This window comes from Camelus dromedarius, chromosome 12 (genome assembly GCF_036321535.1).
Source record: "Camelus dromedarius isolate mCamDro1 chromosome 12, mCamDro1.pat, whole genome shotgun sequence".
Taxonomy (NCBI): Eukaryota; Metazoa; Chordata; class Mammalia; order Artiodactyla; family Camelidae; genus Camelus; species Camelus dromedarius.
The window spans coordinates 39,112,572-39,137,270 of NC_087447.1; the positions used below are offsets into that span (position 1 = coordinate 39,112,572).

The 24,699-nt window shown below is 33.7% G+C and overlaps 1 protein-coding gene across 4 annotated transcripts in view; it reads left to right on the forward strand.

The window, feature by feature from the left end:
* The window catches only part of BTBD10 (BTB domain containing 10), a 67,267-nt gene that overhangs the window by 11,175 nt on the left and 31,393 nt on the right, over positions 1-24,699 (forward strand). Inside the window, exon 2 of one of the 4 annotated variants that reach the window (XM_010977252.3) lies at positions 13,618-13,775. The exons of 1 other annotated variant lie outside the window; for it this stretch is intronic. In XM_010977252.3, the coding sequence (XP_010975554.1) occupies positions 13,675-13,775 (101 nt within the window). In that variant the 5' untranslated portion in view covers positions 13,618-13,674. Of the gene's footprint in view, positions 1-13,617; positions 13,776-18,298; positions 18,825-24,699 lie in introns of those variants that run through there. 2 more of the 4 variants (XM_010977251.3, XM_064492566.1) reach the window with 2 other exon arrangements.

Genomic DNA, 24,699 nt, shown 5'->3' on the forward strand with positions numbered 1-24,699 from the left:
TTGATGTCCTGTAGTGTATTTCTTTAATCTCGCTTATTATATTCTTCAGTTCTGATTGGTTTTTCTTTGTATTTTATAAACTATTTGTTAAATATCTCACTGTGTTCATCCATTCTTCAGAGTTTGTGGAGTATCTTTATGATCATTACCTTGAACTCTTTACTGAGTAGGTTTCTTGTCTTCACTTTGTTTAGTTCTTTTTCTGAGGCTCTTTTTAGTTCTTTGTCTGGTTCAGTCATTTGGAACATGTTCCTCTGTCTCCTCATTTGGCCAAATCTGTGATTCTTTTAATGTATTAGATAGGTTGCTTATGTTTCTAAATCTTGGAGAAGTGGCCTTATATTGGAGAGGCCCTACCACGAAGCCCAGCAGCACACTCATCTCTAATCCCCAGAGCTGTATACTCTAGGGGTGCTCTTATGTGGGCTGCATGAGCCTTTTTGTTGTGATGGGGCTGACTACTGTGAGTGTGCTGGTAGGCAGGGCTGGTCCCTGTCCATTTTGTTGTGAGGCCATGCCTTAGGTGGTGGCTGCAAGCCTCCTGGAGGGCAGAGTAGGCTTCTTGGTTTGCTGTCTGCAGGGCCTGGTTGGCACAGGGCTGATGTTGACTCATTGGAGGGTGGTGTTGGGTCCCTAGTGCTAATAGGCTAGAGGGAAGATTCCAGAATGGCACTTGCCTGCACCTGTGTTATCATGGTAGATTGAGCGCCCCTAAATGGCTGTTGCAAGTGTTTCCTTCCCCAGGTGGAGTCCCGTTTGCCTTCTGCCTCTCTGGGAGTTTCTCTAAGATCAGTAAGTGGCTCTCACTGAGCCTCCTTTCAAACTGCTACCTCTGCTCTGGGACTTGGAGCATGTTGAGATTTTTTGTGTGCTGTTTAAGAGCAGAGTGGGTGGGAGGACTCAAAGGCAAATACTTATTTTGTTTTTGCTTTAGCTTTTTCATTTTCATTTTTTGTGTATATGTAATATATACATAGTACTGGTGTGACATATATGTGCATTATTTACGTACATATACATATATATGTGCAGCTGCTCAAGTTAGTTGAACCGAAATGTATTAAGAAAGGAGAAAAATGTCATATTTTAGAATAAAAGTGGTACGACATCTTTGGTCATCTTTGCTTCCCAAGTGAATGATAGTTTTTAAAAGTAGCTTTGTATACTTGTTGGTTTTGAAATTGTTTGATGAGTACTTTGAAAAATTACTTACAAAAGTAGATTATTTGGAGTAATTTCTTTCCAAATATGAAAGTGCCGCACATTCATGCAATTTGAAACAGTTAGCAAATAGCAAAGAAGAAAATGGTATCATGATCCCGTGATCCAGTGATAATTGTTTCCAGTCACAAACACATGGGCGTGCACACATGTACACACACATACACAATTGAGATCATTCTGTATGTAATGACTTAATTTTTTTTATTTTGAGAAATTAAAAGAAAATTTAAATAATATAACCAATACATAACTAGATTTAAGAATTAACATTCCGTTTCTCCTCCCCCTCCTCTTTCTCCCCTTCTACCGTAAATTCTTTGATAAACATATTTCTTGGGATAAAAATTTTGAAGTAGGATTCTTGTGTCAAAGTGTATGTATGATTCCTTCCAGGTTTTACAATTTGTATTCCTACGAGCCTTGAGTAGCCATTTTCTCTGTTCTTTAGTCATCACTGGTTATCATTAAAACAAAATAATCAACAAACTTTCGACAATTTGATAGGTTGAAAATCTCAGATTTAAGTTGAATTTCTTATGTTACTGATGAGGTTGAATATTTCCTCTTTCCCCTTTTTTAGCAACTAGTCCTTTATTGCTAGTTTATGAACTTTGCCCATTTTTCCATCATAATCAGATTTTTAAAATATTGATTTATAAATATTCCTTATATATTTGATTTTAATCCTTTATTTTTTATTGTATGCATTTTTATAGTTTTTCATTTATCTTTTGTAGTTTGAATTTTTATGTAGTATAATGTAATGCTTCTTGCAAGTTGGTCTGCAGTCCTCATTCTGATTCGTGATGAAGTTTTCACTAGTTTTTGCTGAGAATGTTAGCATGAAGTGGCTGACTGCATATTCCTGTTTCTCCTACTTAACAGTCGTTGACTTGATGTTTTTCTCTGTTTTGAGGCTTAGATATTCGTTATTTATTCTGAGTCAGATAAATGTTCATTTATATTTTCTTAATTCTTTACAGACTTGTGTTCTGTTTGAATTTTTTAATGTGGAATTTGGGAGAGAGAATATGTGAGGAGGGAAAGGCTCTTTTGCTCAGATAGTTAACCTGTTAATATTTTAGAACCTGTCTGTCTAACTTTGAATCTGTCTTTCATCTAGCAATCTATCTTCGTGATTTGAAATGCAACCACTAGCACTTTTTATTTTTTGGGCATAGCATTTTGATGGGTTGTGGATTAAATCTGAGAGAGAGTATAGTATGGTAGAAAAAAACACTGAATTTGACTGTAGAGATGCATACCTGAGTCCTAGTTTATTTATTAGCTATTATTTATTTGAGTGTTTCTTTGTGAGCACAATATTTTGTCTCAAGGCAAATTTTTGATTTCTTAAAATGAAATGTTTAGAGAAAAAATAACTTGGCAGAGAAGGTGCTGATACTCTGCCTCTTGATAAGCTGGCATATATAGTAGTTACTAGCCATATGTGTATTGAAATTTAAGTGAATTAAAATGGAAAATTAAGAATTCATTTTTTCAATTGTACATTTCAAGTGTTTAATATCTACTTTTTGGACAGTGTAGACATTATCACACAGAGTTCTTTTGGGCAGTATTGCAGTCTAGAACTTGAATCATACTTAGGACTTTATCTGCCTTCAATTCAGTATTCTAGAAAAACAAGCAAAAATCTGAAAGGAAGAAGGTAATGGAATAATGAATGTGTCAAAATGCAACAGCACATTAAAAGTTGTATAAAAAATATTTAACTTAAAATCCTCTCAGAGAAAAAAAGCATTGTTTAAAAGTCTGACTTTGTTTTAAGAGTCATGGAGGAAAAAATAAAACATTGAATCTGACTTTGTTTAAAGGGTGCTGGTTCTTAGAAGTTGAGTGTAATCTCCTTTGATTTAGGCACTTCATCAGCTTATTGGAGATTTACCTATATTAAATTTTATGTCAAGGTGATTTGCTTCAACTGATGTTTCCAGTTTTGAAGGCAATACTGTTTAGTCATAGAGGAGAATATACACTGCAGAAAATAAAACATTGAGATTTTTAAAGAATATTTTAAAAATCATATATGCCTTTTAGTGAGATTTAAGAACGACACTATAAACAGCATCTTGTTCTTCATAATGCTATTCATGTAATATAGATATTTAGAAAATGCTTAAGATAGGGAAAGATTTTCCAACACTTATTGTGCTGTTCAAGAAAAAAACAAATTTTCTTGAAGTTTCTTGAAGTATTAAATGCTTTGAACAAGAAGTAAGCAGAATTTCAGTAGAAATTCTATAAATGTGATCAGATCAATTAGAGATTTTATCTCCAGATCACCTCTAAAATGTCAAGGGCTGATTATGAGCCAACTTTGGAAGTCTTCAATTTTGGTGGTTTTGATAAGGAGACTCTATAAATAAAGTACCCTACTTTTAATGGAAATTTCATACAATTTTGTTAAATCTGTTTGTTAGGGTATCCCTAGCAGTTAGCAAAATGCCTGAAAAGGTGTGAAGTACTAATGAATAGGTTTTGAATGAAAGCATAAATCAATTGAATTTGATATCATGGAGCTAGTTACATAAAATTTAGTCAGCTATAATCTACTATAAAAATATCCTAAATAAAGTTCTCAGCTTTATTTACTTGCCTTATTTTAACTCAGCAAATCAGAAAAGTACAAGCCTTGATAGTTGAAAATGCTTCTGTGAGATTTAGACAGGCAGCTTTGAGGAATCTTTTGGGAAAATTAGGGGTCATTTGGTAATACCTTTAAAAATGTTTTCAGGAATAATAGTTATGCTTTCCCTCCTTTAACACCACTTTCTTGTGTGTTTCCGAAGAACAAGTTTTGGCATTAGAAATTGAATTGTTACAATTTTTCCTCATTTAAGGGTGAGATTCACATGATTGGTGGGTATGACTATACAATACTATTCTTTTTTAAGACAAGCACCTAGGTTGCAAACTTCCTATAAATCTTCATAATTTGTATTTTGTCTTTAGTAGTGGATTTTGTTGAAAGAAACTGAAGAACATTTCATTTATCTTAATTTTATTAATTAGAACATTTTGTAAAAACTTACATACAACTTGTTCTAAGCTCTGGAAACACAAATGAGTCATACTTTGTTCTTGCCCTCAAGGAGTCTTACAGTTTAAGGAGAGACATGTGGCAGAAACATCCTACCAGTGCATAATGATGGGGTTCAGAGCTTCTACCCCAAAATATGGTACCTTGGCATATTGAATACCTTAAGCTGAAGGAATTAAAGCAACAGCATGTGCTGGAGGAACTTTCTGACCTGCCTCTGTAGCAAATCATACAACCCTCATGAGAGGTGTCTTCCCTGTACCCAGAGAAAAAGCATTTTTAGCTCCAAAGGTGAAGGGACACAGGCATCTGAACAACAGATAATGCTAATAAGTTTCCCTCAATTTTCTAAACTCAGTTCCTACTCTTTGTCCTGGTGTATCTTTCCATGGTTTTCCACTCTTTATCAAACTTGGCATAAGAACACTCAAGTATAATTGTTTCCTCAGGTCTTTATCGCCTTAGGAATGCTCCAATGTCACGTAAAACTTACATTAAATAAATTTGTATGCTTCTCTTGTTAATCTGTCTTTTGTTACAGGGGCCCCAGTTGAGAATTTAGAAGGGTAGGGGAAAAAGATATTTTTCCTCCCCTATAGTATGTATTGACCATATTTAAGCAATCAAAAACAAAAGCAAAACTATACTTAAGTAGTGAAATTAAACAAAGAAGAAAATTTCTGTAACAAATCCATTTCCAAATACTTTATGTTAGCCCCTCCTCCACAATATTAGGAAAGCAGTATATTCAGATCGTATAAGGGATACAATGAAAAGTAAGTCTCTTATTCCGGTCTTTCCCCAGAGGCAACTAGTTTACAAGTTTTATGTGATATTTGTAGACATTTTAAAAACATGTAGAAACACAGATGAGTGCATATATATTTAAAAAATACATTGGAGTACATAATGCATATCTGTACCTTGCTTTTCAGCATACCATTGTATCTTGGAATATTTTGTCAGTATCTGTCTATCTCATTTTTACTTGTTGCATGATATTGTGCAGTTTTAACCAATTCACTTTTGAGAAACATTTAGATTGGTACTAAGTTTTTGCTGTGACAAGTAGTGCTATGAAGTCAAGGAGAGAAAAGAGACATATGTGGTTTATGTGTATGTGTGTTTTAGTATAGTAATATGTATAATTACAACAAGGGTTGAGCAGAATCTTAAACTTTTAGTGTCATATATCGGTAGAATGTGTTGGACAATTTGATGGACTCTAAGGTAGTTCCCATGATCCCTGCCTTCTGGTGTTCAAGCCATTGTATAATCCCGTCACCTTGAGTGTGAGTAGAATTTGTGACTTGCTTCTAACCAAAAGAATGTCTTAAAGATAATGGGATATTACTTCCTTAATTATGTTACATAAGATTCCAATTTGCTAGCCAACTTGCTGTCTCTACATCATTGGCTTTGAATGATGAATTGTTACAATCATTCAAAGGAAAGAAATCCTTACTATCTCAGTAACCTTGGAAGTGGATCCTTCCCCAGTTGAGCCTCCAAATGAGTATCTAATCATGATTGACACCTTGATTGTAGCCTTGTAGAAGACCCAGCTAACCTATGCCAGATTCCTGACCCACAGAAACTAAGATAGTATGTGTTACTATAAGCCCCTGAGCTCCTGGTAATTTGTTATATGGCATGGAGGCTGCTATGTCCAAAAGGAAGGAAAATTTAAGCTTCTTGGCTACAGCAGGAATATTCTTATAAATGTAACTGAAGGAGTTTTCACAGAGGTTAGAAACTGGGCTTAATTGGTCTGTACTTCCAGAGATTAAAACTTACTTTTAAGCTAACAGTGAAATATTTCTCTTAGTTAACTATAGGAATCTTAGTTACTAGAGGAATGATATAACTTTTAAGAAATTTTTAAAAAAAATTTATTTTTATTGAAGTGTAGTTGATTTACAATGTTAATTTCTGGTGTACAGCAGAACAATTCAGCTATACATACATATATATTTTTTTCAGATTCTTTTCCATTATGTTATTACAAGAAATGGAATATAGTATAACATTTTGATTTAGCTCCTAAAACTCACCAGCTATTGTGTCCAAAGTATGTGGCTCTTTGATGAACCTGTAGAAGTTTAAGGAATTTTTTACGTTAAGTAGAACAAGGGAGGGTCAGGTGTACCCTGGAGAAATTAGGAAAACTCAAAATGAGTAGAAATCCTACCCCTAAAATTCTTCCTTTTTTCCCCTGTGTTGTGATTATTTTGTTTTTTTTTTTTTAACTTGGCATGGATAATAACACATTCATCATTTTATTCCAACTATCTAGCACATTATAGATGCACAATAAATGTTGAGTGACTGTCTAGGAATTCTCATTGTCTCCTGTGGTCTCAGAAGGCAAAAAAGAAAGTCATGAATTGAACTAATGAAGTAATACGCAAAATTTGTATTTGGTAGTCTTCTAGAGGAAGTGAGCAGTATGCCCAGAACTGTGTTATTATATGAGATGCCCTGTCTCATTTATTCTTTATAGTAGTTTGATTGGCAGTTGTTAGTAAGATTAAATAAAGGTAATGAGAATTGTATTATTTTGTTCATTTCACATTAAAGGAAATTAAAATCTTAGAGGTTAAGAATCTTGTACAAAGTCATATAACTAGTTTTATCTGATTCCAAAACCTTTTTTATTGGTCACTATTGTGGCAGAAGTAGAAAAGTTCTCATTAGTTTTCATCATTGAAAACTTAATGTGTGTCGTTTATGGTAGTGAGAGGATGGCTGTTGATTAAGTATGCCTGAGATGACAATGGGGGCAGTATGATTTGGGGATTTTGATCAAAAAGTGGTTTAATTATGTCATACTAATATGTTTGATCCTTGTAAGTATTAAACATCTCTGCTGCTATTCTTTTTAAATTTACATGCAATATTATTCTCTTTCTGGTATACAGTTCTTAGGAGTTTTGACAAAGGCATACAGTTGTGTAACTGTCACCACCACAATACAGATACAGAATAGTTCCATCACCCCTCCGCCCCCACCATTACTTTGTGCTATTCCTGTGTAGTTCCCCCTGGCTCTAACCTCTGGCTGCTCTATTCTATATCTCTCTATTTTTGTCCTTCTAACAATATTAGAGAAATGAATTCAAATGGTGTGGAACCTGTAAGACTTGCTTCTTTCACTTGCAGTGCTTTTGGAATTCCATTTTGTTGAGTGTATCAGTAGTCACTCCGATTACTTACGTTGTATCATTAGATGTTCTTCCACCTGTGTCTGCAGAGCTCTTCGTTTTTCTTCAGTCTTTCTTTCTCTCTGTCCTTTGGGTTAGGTAATTTCTGTTGATTTGGTTTCAAGTTCCTTGAATTTTTTTCTTCTTTTTGTCCAACTGCTGTTGTGTCCATCTAGTGAATTTTTTATTTTGTTTTTCTTTTTAATTGGAGCTGAATTTTTGTGTTTTGTTTCCACTTTTTTATTGAGATTCCCTTTCTGCCACTCATCAAGACCGTTTTTAAATTTTATTCTTTGAATATACTTTCCTTTAATTGTTTAAATATATTTATTAGTATGTGCTGTAAAGTCTTTGCCAAATTCTACATCTGGACCCACTTGAAGTCATTTTCTGTTGACTTCCTTTTTACCATCTTGTTTCTTTGAATTTCACAATTTTTGACTGAAATTTTTGGTTTTCTCTGAGGATTGTCAGTTTTTTTTGTTCTGGTGGACCATTAACTTACCTGGACTCAAACTACAGACTTCTGTTTCCTACACATTTTGAAGCAGCTAATATCTGTACTGAGTACTTTTTTTCAAGCTACTTGTTTTTAACTTGATCTCCTGGGGAGTAGGGTATGGAGGGTTCTTCAGCACCTGTGTAATTTGGTGGTCAGCCAAAAATTTGGGCAGAGATTACACTCAGATTTTGGGGCTCACTTGCCTGGTGGTTTCTCTACTTCTGGAAATTCCCTCCTAATATCTATTTTGTTGGCCAGTGGTGGTCTCTGTCCCCTGACACCCCAAGCTAGTAAGGGCTTCAGCTTTCTGCTGCTTAGGCTGTATACTGTTGGGGAATACACTCAAAGTTTCAAACTTACATCTTATGCCATGCAGCTTTCAGTTCATCTGTACTCTACTGTAGAGGCTACCTGGGGTCTCCCTTGTGCATCTGTAATTTAACTGAGCAGAATTTATGCTCAGATATTGGGTCTCACCTCTTTATGGTTCTTTCATTCCCAGTGTGTCTGCCTTAAATTTCCAGCTGCACTTCTAGCCCTGAACTATTTTCTCTACTTCTTTGAGCTGTATGGCTGCCTGGTTTCCTTCACCATATTTGTAGGAGATGGGAAGGGCTCTCAACATAAAAACTTTAAAATGATCTCGCGGTTTTGTTTCCTTCCAGTTGTGGTTTTTCAACAGTAAGCTCTTCTTTCACTAACTGTATGTTTCAGGGGCATTTTCCAAAACAGTGCTTGAAAACAATTTTTAAAAATTTTGTCCAGATTTAAATAAGTATTATCTGCAGGAGACTCCCATGATCAATTCACTCAACTATTTTTGCAGGAGATTCCTTCTTATCTCTTTTAGAGATTGCTTCCACCTGTTCTTTTTCTTTCACAATTGTCTGTGGTAATATTCAGTCCCTCCAGCTTCTCCAGTTCTTGATGTAGCTAAAAATTATTGTTCAGTTCCTTATCAATTTAAGGATTTATCTTACACTTAGAATGGGTTAGCTAGCAATCATGAGTAAACTATTAAAAACTTAGTAGAATTTTTTCAAAGCTTTCATTGTGGTTATATTTATACCATATATGTATAGTGTATTTTGTGCCTTTTAAGGTGGTACAGTCTCTCTTTTATGCTTAGAAGGAAGGAGGCTCATCAAATGATCCCTTAAGTTTCTGGACCTTCAGAAATTTTTCCTCCATCTAGACCTTGCTGAATGTGTTAACATTCAGGTGTTCACTCTTTTGTCTGCCAGTCTCAAGTGATTCATTTGGTCTGTGGGGCTGTCTCTTTTTTGGTCTTTTCCACATAGGAAAGGTTACCTTAGAACACTTTGCTAGCTAAGGTGCCTTCTTGACTACCTCTTGGCCAGTTTCTACCATCCACTTCTCTGGCTGTTTGGTTTCCTAAGCCGCTGAAGGCAATGGTAGGTTCCTGACCTTGATATCATTATGTGATTCTGTTCTTTTCACTGCTTTCCCACTCTTACCTTTCTCTCCAGGAACCGTCACACTTGAATTACAAAGTTTGCAATGTTTGAAAGATAAAAACAATTTCATTTTAATGGAAAAGCTCTTCTCTAATGACACTATTGAGAGAGTCATCTCAATAGGATGGACAAAGCCACAAGTTGGCAGAGGTTTAAAAGAGACATCTGTTGGCAATAAGGAGCAAATATATGAATTTCTGTGTACCTTGCTTGTTACATTGGAAAGAGCATGGGCTTTCAGTTAGACTGGGATTCTCATCTTAGCCCTAAGATTTCCTCATCTGTGAAACAGGATAACAGTATTGGATCGTTTTGAGCTTTAGACAGGAAAAATACCCTAGCATACTGATACATAGTAAGGACAAAATTGTCTCCATATACTATTGTAGTATTTTTTTTTAAACTCTTCTATGGATCTGTGCCTTTAATTAATACTACCTGGAAATAGTGTCCCAGGGAATATTTACTTATGATACTGTAGTGTTGAAGATTCTACCCCCACCCCTGCCCCGCTTTTTTAAGGTAGGAATATCCAAGAGGAGAAGTAATTGAATCACTTTTTCCTGATTGATTTTTGGCAGTTTCCTGAATGCATGCCTCTAGCCAATAGGTCTAGTTATTCCAGCCTCTGTACAGATTATTTCTAGATTATTTAGAATTTACATTATTTATGTCATGCCTAAAAATAGTAATGAAACTGTTACATATTTTCTAAGAGCTCTGTTTCCAGTAGTCCAGTAATTATTTTTTGATGATTACAAGATCCAAACAAGATTTTTAGTTTACCTAATATGAGGTAGACATTGGGTTTCCAAGTGTCAGATTTTGAAGAACTTTTTATGGTACAGAATTTAGATCAGGAAATGAAGAGCCATTAAAAGTTCTTAGAAAGCTAATTCTGATTGCAGCAAAGCAAATATGGAATTGAATGGTGGTAAAGAGGTCAACCAAGAAGCTTATTGATAGATGTTAAGGATTTAAATGAAGGCAGCAGCATTATGATTGATCGGGGAGAGGAGTCAAAGGAAACATCTGAAGTAGACTTGATGTTAGGAAGTGAAAAGTCAAGGATAACTTCAAGATTTTTGATTCAGTGAATAGAGTTGACACTAGTTGATGTGAGAGGCCAAGATAGAGTCTGGCTGTGTTGAATATGGGGTGCCTATTGAAGAATTCAGATAGAGATAATGAAAACAGTGCATGTAGTATTTAAAACCTGATGTTCTAAGGGTTTGATCCTCGTTTCTTTGACTGCTATCTGCCTGACCTGGCAGATAAAGATGGAATCCTCAAGGACACCCAAGATTTAATGGGGATGAAGGGTGGGGTTATGGTGCAGTACTATCCAGATAAGAGATACAGGAGTGAGTGGTATAGAGCTGTTAGCAGAATCTTTTTTTTTTTCCCTTACTAGGGTGAGTTTTTCGAGCACAGGAACGATATCTGACTTGCTTTGGCATCTGTAAATTTCTTAGCATATTGTATTAGGTGTTCAATAAGCATATGAATGAACGAATGAAATAAGACATGTAATGTAAATCTAATGTCACTGAGTGTGGCACTCTAGATTGGTTAAAATATAAAAGATCATTAGACATTTCAAAATAGTGTATAATATGTCATTTGCCTTTTATCTATTGGTAGTTATATCTATAGATTGTTGATAACATTAAAAAATAAACTAACATGTGTAGACAACCACAGGCATATTTTTTTCCAAATATCTCAACTTGAATTTCACTTGTTTTTAGTGTGTTTGTAACCTTACAAGTGAGTGAGGAGTGAGGAATGGGGTGAAATCCTTCAAATGCTATCTAAGTTTTACTGACAAACAAGACGTAAATATGGCTTTCCAATTCTTTTTAGATAGCCTTCACCAGAACATTTGACTTTTCTGATAGCCTTCATCAGAAAGTTCTGTATTTTCTTGTGGCTGACTGTAAAATACATGTTGTTAATTTCAGTAAGGTTGATTAGGAGTACATAATGCTGTTTCCCTGCTTCTAGATATTGCCACCAACTGTAAAATTGTGGAAAATATGAATCAGAGTTTACCTTATTCATTCCTTGTGGATTTTTTCAGTCCACATTTTTTTTAAATCACTGTTCGCCATGGCTTAGGATCATTCTTTCCTCATTGGACATCTCTAGGCTTCCAGAGTGTGCCTTATAGTTAAGAGTTACCAGATAAGTGCCCTTTTAAAGAAATGTTAATGGCTGAAATAGCTTACTTAATAGACCTATCCAGTAAGGAGAAAATGCTCTACATCTCGTTCTACAGAACCTGCTAAATAAGCCTCTCTGCATCTTTCTTTTCCCTTCTTATCAGTTTTCTGTACTATTCTTTTTTACCTTTTGTGTGTCTCTTGGTCTGTGACCATTTTTTCCTATCTGACTTTATCCTGTCTCTCTGATTTGTTCTGTTTCACCCTTCTGCTTCATCTTTTCAGCACAAAAAACTAGCTATAATATCAAATTGAAATTTTAAAGTATCCTCTTCAGTAAGTATATTTTTATTTTTATAATTAAAAACTCAAATGAGATTTTTGTTTTCAAAATAGTTTTACGACAAGTTTTTATGTTCATCTGATATCTGACTGATTTTTAATCATTCAGCAATCCTTAAGGAAGGGTTTCCTTTTCCAGAAGCATTCAGCAAATAAACTGTGGCATTTGCTAAGAAATTTGAATTAGCCATTGTACAGTTCTTCTCCTTTTATTACTTTTATTTCACTCATTGATCTAACTACCTCCTTATTTACATATGTATTATATTAAAATTCTCACTATGAGATTTTCAGTTGTTTTGGAAAGAAGTTACAAAGTAACTATGAGGGAAAAATTATAAAATAGCAAAATAATCTCTAAAATGAGTGTTTATTCTAATGAGCTCTGAGATAGACTCATAATTTTAAAGAGTTTATACCCTTGACATTTTTTGGTGAAGTTGTACTGGAATACCTGTGCAATTCAGTGAGGTACAATATTTTCCTAATTCTGGATTCCCTTTGACTTTTGTCTTCGGTGGAGAATGTGAGCATCCATCCTGTTACCTCTCATCCCTTAGATTTCCATGCACAATTCCCCCCTCACTTTCCTCTATCAAATCCAGCTTGGAAAAGTATACAGAAAGCATACAGGAGTGGGTGTCAGGAAACCTGAGTTCTAGTTCAGTTTATATAACTTTGTTCAAATTGTTTAACCTTTTTTTTTTTTTTCCGGTGTTTGCAATCTCTAGAATTCAAATCTGACATACTGTTTTCAAACAAAATACTCCATTCTGAGCATTTTTCAAGATCAGGACTTTATTCTATATAAAGAATATATAAGTTCTCATTGTTCTTTATAATCCTGATGTTTACTAGCATTGTGACCTTTGGCAAAGTTACTAAACTTCTGTTTTGTATTCTGTGTATGGTAATTACAATACCCACCTTATAAATTGATTGTAATGATTAAATTGTATTGTGAAAATACTTTTAAGTGCTTAGTTCAGGTATTCTGTAAAGCTGTTTATTGAGTTTTCTTATAATTTCAGATGACCGTTATAAAAATAAGTGATAAGCCTTACATATGAAAAGGCATAAAGTATATGAATCATATTGATAAAATGTTATTGTGATAACTGCACTGTAAGAAAACATCAGAATGTTTACATACTTGTAGTTTTGAACAAATATTAAATTTATATTCAGGATCTTTTACTTGGTTAAAGAAATAACATTGTTAGCTGGTCTTACTAGATGCTTTATTAAGCATATTAAACTTATAGTAATTAAGAATTGTATTCTAAATGAAATGTCTGAAAGAATCATTCTGTGGAATTCTTTCTGTCTCTTTTGATTCTATATTAATGTTTGGAAACATGAGGTACCCAGATGGTAGTTAAGTATGTTTACTAAATACAAATAGCACATTATTAAAATACTGTATAGGAGTAACAACTTTAATAGGAGAACCAAGTGAAAAATATCTAAAAAAATCTAGTGTTTATTTTAATCTGATTTGTGGAATTTTGTATGTCTGGTGTTTTGTAATCCTGTTTAACTCTTAAAAAATGTCACAATAATATTAGAAAGTATGTAAAATTTTGTGACTATTTATTCTGCATGGAATAGATTTAAAGGTCAACACTACTCTTTTATGTAGGTTATGGGTGCTACATGTGTGCTTTCAGAGCAGTAGTGTGAGGAAGCTTGAAGTGGGATGGCAGGACGGCCTCATCCTTATGACAGTAACTCCAGTGATCCAGAGAATTGGGATCGGAAATTGCATAGTAGACCTCGTAAACTTTATAAACATTCAAGGTAGGTAGCAAATATGTATTTCATATATCAAAGCTCTGATAAAATTGGTTTTTATGACGAACCAAACTGCATTTGGTTGTGGCAAGTCCTGTCAGAGGATGGGGGCTGGTATACAAAATATGGATGTTTACATTTCTCCTTAAGTAGCTTTTAGAGGAACGTTTTTCCTTCTAATCGTATTTGTATTTGTAATTTTTTCCTTTTAATTATATTTGTATTTGAATTTTTGTTTGTTTCTAAGTCATGTTAAAATCCTTAGTTGACCCCATGAATAAATGCTATGGTTAATTTAATTGGGAATTCTGGCAAGACAGGTTAATACTTTGTATTTAAAACCCTCTAATGGAAATCTACTTTGTGCTATAAATACATTGTGTATGATAATTTATATACTTACGTCAGTCTTTGCCTTTATACATTTTTAACTATGTGAATTTATATTGTATTATCATCTGAGCTAATGGTAAAATCAGTCTTTCTGTAGTGACTTAACTTGTTCATTTAAAGTTTGATTCATTAAATGAAATTCATTTCGAAAGTTTCAGCTCATTTATGTATTTTTAAAGCTTTAATTTTGTGCTGTGTGACTAAATAAGGAACATCTCGCTTAGAACACTTTATGATCTGATAGTTTAAGGTATTAATTGGCAGGTCATAAACCTCACATAATACAGGTATGTAAGCATTTTTTCAGAGAGTTGTGCTTTATGAATATTTACTTTTAAACTCTAAGCTAGAAAATATGAGTGACTGGTACTACTTAAGTCTCCTGACAAGATGGCTCCCTTTATTGTGGACTTTTAATTGGTAAGGTCTAAAATGAAGACATTAAGTTGACTTTATTAATTTGTAAGTACACACCAGTGGTATGAGTGTTTTATGGTTTATTTGTTCTTTGCTGTGTGTGTCCATGTCTTTCAATTGGCGCTCTAGTTCTTTTTCTCTGTCCTGTTTACATGGATAATTATTTTGTCTTTGAGATTAAAGAGATGTTGGTTTTATTTCATTACATGTGGGGCTATATTTATATCTGCTATGTTATATACAATTTTTTAGATGAATTATATATTATCCTTGCTAGTTCTTAATATTTTTCTACTGATATATGAGACTGCATTGTATATGAAGTAGTGACAAGGTGAAAATAAGGTTTTATAAAGTTGTGTGCATGTAACAGGAAAAATTTATAAAAACTAGCAGTACTTTTTCATTGCTGTTTTATTTCAGTAACAGATATCATAGCTCTTGATATGTATAACATCAGTAACTTTTTGGTGGACTTTTAGATAGACTGCAGCAGTGTGGGTTGTTTAAGTGAAAAATGTGAAAGAGAAATAGTAAATAAGTATCAGTACATTGACTTTTTTAAAGTGGAAAGACCATGAAATCCTTTGTGCTTATTTTAGTCTCATTCATTGAAGATCTGCCCAAGAGAAAACAGCTTACTTACTTACTTTATGATGTATTTATTGATTTATTTAAATTTTTGCTTTCAATTTTTTAGTTTTTTAAAAAGTTTATTTTTATTCAATTTTAATGGTTACATTTATAGTTATTACAAACTATTGACTATATTCCCTGTGTTGAATAATACATCTTTGAGCCTATCTTAATAGTTTGTACCTCCCACTCCTCATCCCTTTATTTCCCCTCCCTCAAACCCCACGCTGGTAACCATTAGTTTGTTCTCTATATGTGTGAGTCTGCTTCTTTTATGTTATACTCACTAGTTTGTTGAATTTTTTAGATTCCATATATAAGCAATATAATACAGTATTTATCTTTCTGACTTATTTCACTTAGCATAATGGCTTCCAAGTTCATCCATGTTGCTACAAATGGCAGAATTTTGTTCTTTTTTATGGCTGAATAGTATTCCACTTGTGTGTGTATTTCTTTATCCATTCATCTGACACTTAGGTTGTTGCCATGTCTTGGCAATTGTAAATAAAACAGCTTACTTTTAGAGACCTCTTACTCCTGTGTATTTATGAGTGTATAATATAGGATACTTTAAGAATATATACAATTTGACTTTTTTTAAATGGTAGTTTTTGAATTGATAGTAAATTAATTGAGAGGTATTAAAAACTAAACAATCAGCAAGTATTGTTGAGAATGTGTGCTCAGTTTAGGAGAGATTCAGAAGTTTGTCAGGGTACCATCATGGAATGCTTTAATATCCATGTATGGAACAATTAGAGGACAAAAGGACCCTAAACTGTGGTAATGAGTTGTAGTATAATAAGAGTTCAAAGAAGAAATCAGCATCAGCTTGAGCAGGTGAAAATGAGACTTGAACTAATCCTTGGATGATTAGGTAGATGGCAGGCATTCCTGCCAGGGACTTTCTGGAGATTACCTTGACTAGGTCTGAAGGTGGAGCTCTGTAAATAGTATTACTGTCCCTATTTAACAGATGAAAAAAATGAGGTGAATAAACTTGCCCAAGGCCAACCAATTTGTAAATGGCAGAGCTAGGATTTATAAACAAGTTTCTCATTCTTTTTGTTTTTAAAATTTTGAATAACTTATTGTGGTACATTTTAAATACATATGTAGTAGAGAGAACAGATATAATGAACTCCTATGTACCCATACCCCAGCTTCAAGTTATCAACTCATGGCCTATTTTATTTTATCTATGCTTCTACCTACTCTCACCCTTTCTTTTTTCTTGATTCTTGTATATTTTATTAAAGATATTTGAGTAAAAGAAAGCCAAGCTAAACACTGGCATAAGTTAGGGTTTTATTTTTCTTATGCATAAAAATGCCTGGTATAGATTTAATGGCTTAAGGTATTAGGGTAATAAATCTTTGATATTCTTGGCTTTTCCTGATTATCACAAAATGGCTTACGGTAGTTTTAGCTATCATGTCCACTTTCCACACAAGGAGGAGGAGGAAGAGAGAAGGGGACAGTGGAAAAGTTTTCATTCATATCAGGAAATTAAATTTCTCAGACATTTCCAGCATGCATCTGCTAATAAATCGTTGGCTAGAACTACATGTCATATGATCATCTCTGGACACAGAGACTGAGAAATACAAGTGTGTACATTGCCACCTCATACAGAATTGCAGATTTAAATTTACAAAAAGTAAATGCCTCAGTCAGTTCATGCTGCTATAACAGAATAACATAGACTGGGTGGCTTATAAACAACAGAAATTTATTTTACAGGGTTCTGGAGGCTGGGGAGTCTAAGATCAGGGTTCTGGCCCATTTAGTATCTGGTAAGGGCTTGCTTCCTGGTTCAAACAACTCTCTTTTTGTTGTGTCCTCACATGATAGAAGGGGCTCAGGATCTCTCCTTTTACAAAGGCATTAGTCCCATTCATGAGGGCAGGCCCTCATGAGCTAATCACCTCCTCATCTCCAAATACTATTACTTTGGGGAATACATATCAACATATGAATTTAGGGGGAACACAAACATTCAGACCTTAGCAGTAAAGAAATAAGCATACTTTATTCAATTTTTGTGGTTATTTTAAAAAGTTGTTTAAATTTGTATTTTGTTTGTTCTATTCACATATTGGTATAGCCTGCTTTTTAAAATCTTTTTCCTTTGATTTTTTTCCCCTCTACGTACTGGCAAGGGTAAAAATTCTTGAATTATTAAAGTAACAGTAATAATTACTATATATGTGGGCTTACCATTGAGGCTTGAGGTTTTGGTGGGCATTGCCTTATGGTTTTTCTTCTGTCTAATACAACTTTAAGGTACTTTCTTTTCTGGACTTTCTTTGAATGTCGATTTGATAGGTATAACACTGATGTAAAAGACAAGATGAAAGCTAATCTGGCTGTGGATGAAATTCAGGGTGCCTATGATTCCTCTGCAAGTGCTTATAAATGAATTCGATAGTTGAAAAAAAACGGTCTTCTGTTTCTTTCTGAGTAGTAGTTGTATAGTTGATATCTATATTGAGTTTGGTAGCTTGCTGAGATGTTAAAAATCATTTCAGTTGAAGTGTATTTGGCTTTAATTGAAACAGTTCTTTAACTTACAAATTAGAGGAGTTTTTGCTACTTAAAGAGAAGGAAAGAGCACCTTTCTGTATAACTAACGTTAAAATGCCTGGAGTGACAATATGCTAAAAGCTCTCGCATATTTGAATTGGGTCGAAAACAACTATTTAAAACTCAGATCTGCAGTCTGCTCAAGTTACTAAAGATAAATGCATCATACATTCAATATCAGGCTTTGCTGCAAGATTCATGCCCACATGGAAGTACGCATGCTCTTCTGAGGCTGCATTGAAGATTGAGCTTTCTCATTTCCTTTTAAAGTCACTCCTTAGCCCCAGCAGCAGTTTAGAAATGGAAAAGTTTGGTTGCTTTAAAGAGTAGTTCTTTAGTGGGTTCTTAAAGTACAGATAATACTTTCTTTTTTGTTTTAAAGAGAAGCCTTACTGCTCAGAATGGGTACACAATAAAATATTGAAAGGAAAAAAGAAAGTTAGCTGCATCCTAGTTTTCTAAAACCTGGCAGGCTGGCAGAGCTAGAATTAGCTTTACAGATGGCATTTGGCAACATATCTACATATCACTAAGCCCTCATCTCATGAGTTTTCTTCAGCCTGTCTATCAATTACAATGTCCAATCACTGCACAGAAATGGAGAAATGGGATGATCATAGCTCACACGATGCTGTTTGGTTAGAAACGTCAGTGCTGCACAACCCACGGCTGAGTCAGTGTCTGTGAGAAAATGAACTGAATTAATATATAGAGGGGGTTGTATCTCTGAACATTTAAAGCCTAGATAACCGCAATAGCATTGTTAACACAGTAGAGGGAGGAAAGCAAAAGGAGTTCTGTGGACAGGTGAGGTAGGGGGACTGGGAAATTTTCTGATTGTTCAGAGGAATTCTGAAGATGATGGAAATATCAGATGTGCTAAAGTTTCCTAGTAATGCCCAAGGATGCTGACCTGGCTTTCAGTGCTGCATTGTTTGAAAAAGCAGAGTCCCTTTATACTCTGATTTCAAATTTTTTTTCTTGTTTTTGTGTGTCTACCTTGGCATATACTAAAGTAAGGTGTGTATTCATTTATTACATGATATTGCTGGGTTATGATTCTATACGTATATAAATATGAGAGAGATGTTTGGCCTTTGTTTCATTATGATCATTTGTTTCTGGATGTAAAAGATTCTATGTCTTTTCAGTTTAATAGCAAGTTATTTAAAATAAATAGTGCGTTTTTATTGTTCTCATGGGTTTGATGCTATGTTTTTAAATTTTATTTAAAGTCATTAGTAGAATCTTCATGTAACTTGAGAATGCATTATGTTTGGTATTGTTTCTTATGAATATTATACAAAATTTACTTAAGGAAAGACTAATTTTGAAGTAATACTTTTGATATATTTGAAAATAAAACTCAAAGGTAGAGAAATGAAATGAATGAAATAATTTCCTAAAGAAGAAGGTGAATGTATTTTTACTTTTGGATGAATTGAAGATTAGTTGAACCACTTTGTATGTATTTTACAGAACTGACTGTATTTGAGTGATAAAGTTTTAATTGGTTAAAATGACTTTTTCTGGTCTTTTAGAACATAGACTCTGAATAGATGATCTAGTTACTGCCACTGAAATAGAGAGCAAGTCAGATAAGTTTTTGGATTATTGCACATTGATTTTCAACCAGACACAGTTGCTAAATAAATAATTGTTCTTGCTGTGAGATTTTAAGTCTTGACAGGTGACATGGCTTACTTTATTAGGAAATTTTGGCACAATTTTCAATAATTTGACTAATGTTTTTCTTTTGTCTTTATTATTCTTATCCTACTGATCATTTTGTAGAGATTTGGGGAGATATACAACATTTTTAAATTATTTTAAGTATTATTAAATATTTCATAACATTCTTTACTTGAAATGTCAGGAAGTTCTTGTGAACCTAATTTAATTTCTAAAAGTTCGAATGGTCATCTTGGTTATAGTTAGGCTAACTGGTGGTATCTTGTTTTGGTTTTTTTTTTTTGGTGGTTTGGTATCCAGAAATGTTTTTCTAAGTTGTAAAAGCAGAAATCTCATGGTAGACATTTTTGTCTTTTACTTTATAGAATATTTTTCTCTGGTTTGGCTGATTTTTAAAAAAAATAATGCCTCTGTTATTGTAAAAATGATACATATTCGTTACATAAACTTGATAGATACAGAAAAGCACATAGAAGAAAATAAAGGTTATTCTACCATCAAAAGAAAAATATTTTAAGTATTTTTTCATATAACCTTTTTTCCTGTGTATATATAAAAACATAAAATCACATGTATACACTTAAACGATTTTGGGATATTACTGTATGTACTGTTATGTAACCCATCTGTTTTCTTTTTAATAAAAAGTGAACTCTATTATGAACATTACCTATGTCATGAAGCAGTCTTATGTAGCGTAATTCCTAAGAACTGCATAGTGTTTTATGTATATATATATTTTGTTATTTATTTCATTAATGAGTTTTTCTGATTCATTTTTTTAAAATTAACTAATTAATTATTTTTATTGAGGTATAGTCAGTTTACAATGTGTCTAGTTTTTCTGGTTCTTGATCAAAGATCAGCTTGATTCCACGACATAAATTTCTCTGAAAAGGAAGAACGTCTTAGGGAGTTAAGTAAAAGTGTAATTTTGATATTTTTGGGGAAAGAAAAAGATCCTTAGTATGATTACACAATGAACTCTTTAAAGATATGCAACTGCTTTTAAAATAAAGCATATAAGATTGTCAAAATAAATTATAGAAGATAAATCTTTTTAAAAATCGGGGATACAAGAGCTCAAAAAAGCTGAGACTTTAGAAAAAATGCCAAGATCTACCAAAAGTTTTTTATATTACATTTTAAAAAAAATTATCAAGGGAAGTGTTATAATAATGCTTGGCAATGTGGGAAGAAAAAAATTCCTCAACTCTTATTTAGGAGCTTCTGTCAGAGAGGAAGAGCAAACCACCACTACCGTCAATAATACTAACAAAGCAAACGTAGCTAGTCAGAACATAAAAACCAGCATGAATACAGAGATAAATAATGCATCTAGCTAAATGAATTATCTTCTGGGCCAGTTGAAACATCTTATAGTTAAAAAAGGAACTGCCTGTAAAATCTTAAAATTATTGTGGTCTTTAAAGGTTTTAGGAGAATACAAGAAATGCTAAAAGATGGGGGAGTCTAGGTTTGATTTTGAAAATGTAGAAGATTTTAGAGCAGAAAATGAAAAGGATAGTTTATGACTAACTTGAAGAAAAAAATAAAAGACCCAGAATGGGCTTGCTATAAAAATAGATTGTCAGGACAACTTTGATTTTTCTCTGGTGCATTTGGTAGATCAGTAGCTATATATATATCTATTTAGACTTAAGCTTAGTTTTTGGTTAAGTCTTTTTTTATATCCTTCTTTATAAGGTGAAGAAAAAATGAGTTAACCATTAGTTGACTGTGTTAATTTATCAACAAAGTTTTGATTTTGAAGGACCCTATCCAAAGGTTATTGATCTTGAAAGATGGCTTTGTTCTTCGCTTTGTCTTACTGCTTATCTGGAGAATTATCAAAGTTATAGATGACAGTAAAGAAAGAAGGGTAGTAAATAAGATACTATATGATCCAAAATGATCTCTGAGTCTGGATTGTTGGACTGAATTTAAGGAGTATACATTAGTCCTGAAAAATACTAATATACATTAAGTTAACATGGATTTAGAGCATCACATATGGAAAAGACCTGAGGGTAGTTGTTAGTGGTAAACTTAATGTAAAACAAAAGTACAATATGGCTGCCATCATCCATCTTCTCCACTACCACTGCCCTTAGAAACTATTGTAATCAGTGGAAAAGACTAGGGCCACTTCTGCATACCAATGTATTGTCTTTAGTTCTGTGCATATGACTCTGTGCATATGTTCTTCAAAATACACAGTCACATCCAGTGTTCATTATGTACACTGCTGTAAGCCTGGTCCAAGTCACTTTTGGCTCTCACCTGGATTATTTGTAGTATCTTCCAAAATGGTCACCTGATTCTACCTTTGCCCTCATTCTTCCGGAATGACTCAGAGGAAGAATGTGAAGAAATTGGAAGCCTTGTCAGCTTAGAGGACTGAAAATTTAGGGGTCTTGGGGGCAGCTCTGGTAGATGTTAAAGAATCTCACAATAAGAGCTTTTTTTCAAATATGTGAAGAATTATCCTTTGGAAAAGAAATTAGACTTCGTTTGTGTCAGACTTGTTTGTGGTTAAAAGCATGAGCTCTGAAATTGAACTCCTTAGGTCACATCTCAGATCTGCCAGTTAATTAGCTGCATAATTTTAGGCAAATTGCTTAGCCTTTAAGCTCCCATTTTCTCAGCTGTAAAATGGGGATGGTTTTGAGGATTAAATGAAAGTATGTGTAAAGTGCTCAGTATTGTACCTGGCATATACTAAATGCTCAGATGTTAGCATTGTAATTGGTGTTATTTGGTTCTCAACCAGAGGGGTGATTTTGCCCCTTATTGAGCGTTTGGCAATATCTGAGGACATTTTTGGTATTACAGCTCAGGAAGGGAGTACTACTTGTGGGTGGAGGCCAGGGATGCTACTAAATGTCCTACAGTGCACAGGATAGCTCTCCACAACAAAGAAAGCCCCAGCCCCTGAACTAGTAGGATCAGATTAAAAAGGTTTCATTAAGCTTTAATGTTAAAGAAAAACTGCCTGAGAGTCAGAGCCTTCCAAAGATAGAAAAAAACTGTTAAAAAAAAAAAAATCATGTTACCCTTCCCTGTCAGCCAGTTCGTGGGAACTTAGTGGGTGAAATGCAAGGATTAAATGGATGTTTGGACTAGATTTTCTAAAAGGTTTTTCCTAAATTTAGATCCTATATTTCTATGACTATTTCTTAATAGTTAGGCGTAATCCATGACCAACATCCAAGGACATGTGATATAATTTTTTTAATGTTTAATTTTATCAATCTAATTGCAGTATAGTTTAGATTTTTAATTTTAATTCTTTTAATGCTTAAAATTTTATATGAGGCATGGAACAGGGAATTTAATGAAATGAGTTAATTGTGTTTTCAAAAGGCCATTTGGAAGTGAGTAATTGTGGGAGCTTTGTAATTTGTCTTCAGAAACTTGTTTTGTGAAACTGATTTGTTAAAATATTCACAATCATTTGATAAATATTTTAAAACTAAATCTTGTATTTGTACTTCTTATCTTCTTTCCATTGTTTTATTTTTCTTTTTTGTTTCTAATAATAAGTAGAAAAAGATGCTCCAGAGGTTTTAAAAAATAATTGCCCTTTGAAGCATCATTAAAAGTACTTGCGTGTGCATTGTATTATTCTTAAATCATGAACGTTGCCCAGAACAGTAACTGGCACAAAGTAGTCATTTAGTAAGTATTTGTTGAATGAATGACTCAGAGGAAGATACAGAGTATGCCTGACCAACCATTAATTTAAATCTGTGCAATTATTAATAGTGGCTAGCTATATTTTAGAAATCGTTTATAATTTTCTGTGGTTGGAAGTTGCTTGAGAGTACTAAGTATTTAGAGATTTCCAACTCCCGGATTTTTATCTCTAACCTGGATTTTCCCTGAACTTTAGCCTGATGTATCTAACTCCATATTTGAAATCTCCATTTGGCAGACTAATAAACACACTCTTAACATGTCTAAAAAACATTTGCACTTTGCACATCCAATTGATTACTTCCACTCTCATTCTCATTCAGTAAGTGGAACTTCCATTCTTTTAGTTGCTCCAGGCCAAAATCATAGTCATCTTTGATTCCTCTCTCTCACCTCCTACATTTAATTTATCAAATTTCAAAGTCTTGTTCTTCAAAATACGTAGTCACATCCAGTGTTTATTATGTACACTGCTGTAAGCCTGGTCCAACTCACTTTTGGCTCTCACCTGGATTATTTGTAGTAGCTTCCAAAATGGTCACTTGATTCTACCTTTGCCCTCTTTTCTTCCGTTGTCCACTTTATCTAACGTAAGTTAAGTTGTGTAATTCATATTTCAGTGGTACCCATTTCACTCAGATCAATATCAAAAATGCTTTAGGCATTCTTTCAGGGTCCTCCATAATCTGGTTCTAGTCTTGTCTCTGAGCTCCTCTTTTCCCACTGTCCCTCTTGTCTCTGTTCCAGCTGTTCTGGCTGTTTTGAATGCCTTAAAAAAGCCACGGATTACTTTTGGCACAGGGTCTTTGCACCTACTCTTACCTCATATATTCCCATAGGTCTGTTTCTCACTTCCTTAGGTGTTTGCTCAGACATCTCAGAGAGTCTTGACCACTCCATGTGAAATAGAACCTCTCACCTCAAAATGGTGACTTTCTGTCCTCTTTACCTTGCTTTATTTTTCCCATAGCACTTACCACCATATGATATTTAATATATGTTCTATGTTTTTCTGCATTAGAATGTATTAATTTTGAGGGCAGGGACTCTCTTGGTTATATTCTCCAGGGCTAGAATAATAAGCAGAATGTATTAGGGGTTCAGTGAATATTTAGTAGATTGCATGATAAAACTAAAAACATTGCTAGAGAAGAGGAGACGAATACTTCTAGTTATTATAGGGTGTAGTCATTATACATTGCAAGCACCTGATACTTATTAATGAATTAAAACCATGGCATTTTTTAGGACTAAAAAAATTAGGTATTATAACTTCAGTTTGGAGACTCCTCAATTTGAAGAAGTTCTTTCTCAGCAACATCTTCCTTTATTTAAAAATTTCCTTTATTTAAAAATCAAGAAACAAGGTAATAGACATTTTAAAAGTAAAATAAACCTCCAGCCTTTGCTATCTACATGAAAGTAGTTTTTGTCAGTTAGGAAAACTTCTACCTTGATAGTAAAATATTATAAGTCTGGCCATTAAGAGTTATTTTTCTGTCAA